The sequence below is a fragment of the Cryptomeria japonica genome, chromosome 11 (genome assembly GCF_030272615.1).
Source record: "Cryptomeria japonica chromosome 11, Sugi_1.0, whole genome shotgun sequence".
NCBI lineage: Eukaryota > Viridiplantae > Streptophyta > Pinopsida > Cupressales > Cupressaceae > Cryptomeria > Cryptomeria japonica.
The window spans coordinates 124593421-124595173 of NC_081415.1; the positions used below are offsets into that span (position 1 = coordinate 124593421).

At 35.7% G+C, this 1753-nt stretch overlaps 1 protein-coding gene across 1 annotated transcript; it reads left to right on the top strand.

The window, feature by feature from the left end:
• Nucleotides 1–251: 251 nt before the first annotated feature.
• Nucleotides 252–1284, top strand: LOC131041063 (UDP-glycosyltransferase 91D2-like). The gene is made up of 4 exons (XM_059214433.1): nt 252–418; nt 545–703; nt 761–938; nt 1246–1284. Exons 1-4 carry the CDS (start codon nt 252–254, stop codon nt 1282–1284), a joined length of 543 nt encoding a protein of 180 aa, XP_059070416.1.
• Nucleotides 1285–1753: the final 469 nt, after the last annotated feature.

Here is a 1753-nt window from a genome sequence, read left to right on the forward strand (position 1 = left end):
CAGTCTAATACATAGGGATATTAGGCCTTTCATGGCATCATCACACACACAAACTTCCCTATATGTCCCTATAAATCTAATATATTAAATAACTTTCACCTAGCACTATCTGGTATAGGTTCTTTATCCCAACGGCCAAGCATCTGACTGTACCGCTACCCGGATTCCCCTCATTGGTTGTTCACTTTCCAACCTTTGAAGCCCAAAAGGCAAGTAAGGGCCTCACCTTCATGAACCGCCTTTCTATCTCTATGGAGGAAAGCTGGGAAATGCTTAGCAATATTTGCCGAGAGTTGGAAGGAAAATTTGTGGACTATTTTGAAAGAAGCACCGGGCGGTTCATGTTTCTCGTTGGGATTTCCATGCCCAGCCTGCCACCTCGGCCTGATGTAGACCATTACTTGGCCTTGTCGGATAGGTAACCTGCTTGTTCTATTGTGTTTGCGTGCTTTGGCAGTGAATGCCCTCTCACAGTCCAAGATCTCATTGCTCTCCTATTGGGGTTGGAGGAAAGTGAAATTCCGTTCTTGTGTGTTCTTTTCAGCCACGCGGGGGCTGAGTTGTACAGAGTGTCTGAGGATCGCACTCCTAGAAAAGGACTCGCGGTTACAGAGTGGGTGCCTCAATTGCACATTCTAAACCATTCTTCAACTGGAGGTTTTCTTTCACATTGTGCATGGAAATCTGTGACAGAAGGCCTGAGGTTTGGAGTACCTATTGTTTCTCTTCCAATCTAGTTCTACCAGCCTTTAGTTGCTAGGCTAATTGCTGATGAATTGAAGAAGGGAGTGGAGGTTAAAAGAAATGAGGAGGATGGTTCTTTCACTAAGGACGACATAGCTAAAGTTGTCAGAGCTGTGATTGTGGAGGAAGAAGGCAAACGGATTAAATCCAATGTCGAGGAAATTAGCAGGGTGCTGACCAATAACGATTGCCAAGTCCGTCAAACAAACATCATCAACTTTGTCTCTGCGCTCAAGGAAAAAGCCTCCAGCAAACAAATTGTTTGATAAATATGTCTACTTTTATATCTATATCTATATTTATATCTATATTGTATGCTGTCACGATTGCTAGTTTTTACATGTTTTAGTTTCTTTTATTGTATTCTTTTTAGTCTTTTTGAAATGGTAGAACTATTTCGTTGGACTATTAAAGTTTACTTTAATAAAGTCATCTTAACGATTTGTAGTTTTTTAGTAGTTTAATATTATTGTTATTAAATAATTTGTTATGTTGTTGTAGGTTGATTGTTTAGGAAGTTATAATGGACAGGCTTTATAAAAGTCATAATGTAAAATCAACTCTCAATAATATTATCATTATTTTATATTTAATACTAGATGCAAATATATATGCTTGTTGATTTTTCCAATATTGTTTCTCCAAATGACTTTTATACCACTCAATAGTTCCAATAACTATTATTAACAAAATTGTTAGAAGACTAACCTAATTTAATAAAATACATATTTTGTATATGTCTTTACATTTATTTAATATATTGTCATATGTCATACTCTTTTGAAGACCACACTCATTTATTATAGGAGCCATGTCATAGTTTGCCTTAATTTATTATTGTATGTCTTTAGTAGAGATACTCATTCAATGTGAAATATTTGCTTATTTGGTTTGTCATGTATAAAAAAATGTTGATATGGGAAGGTTTAATTTTTAACCTTTTTTTTTTCAATGAAAAATAGGTAGAACTAAGATTTGTCATAATTTGTTGTTAGATTTTGTTTGATTT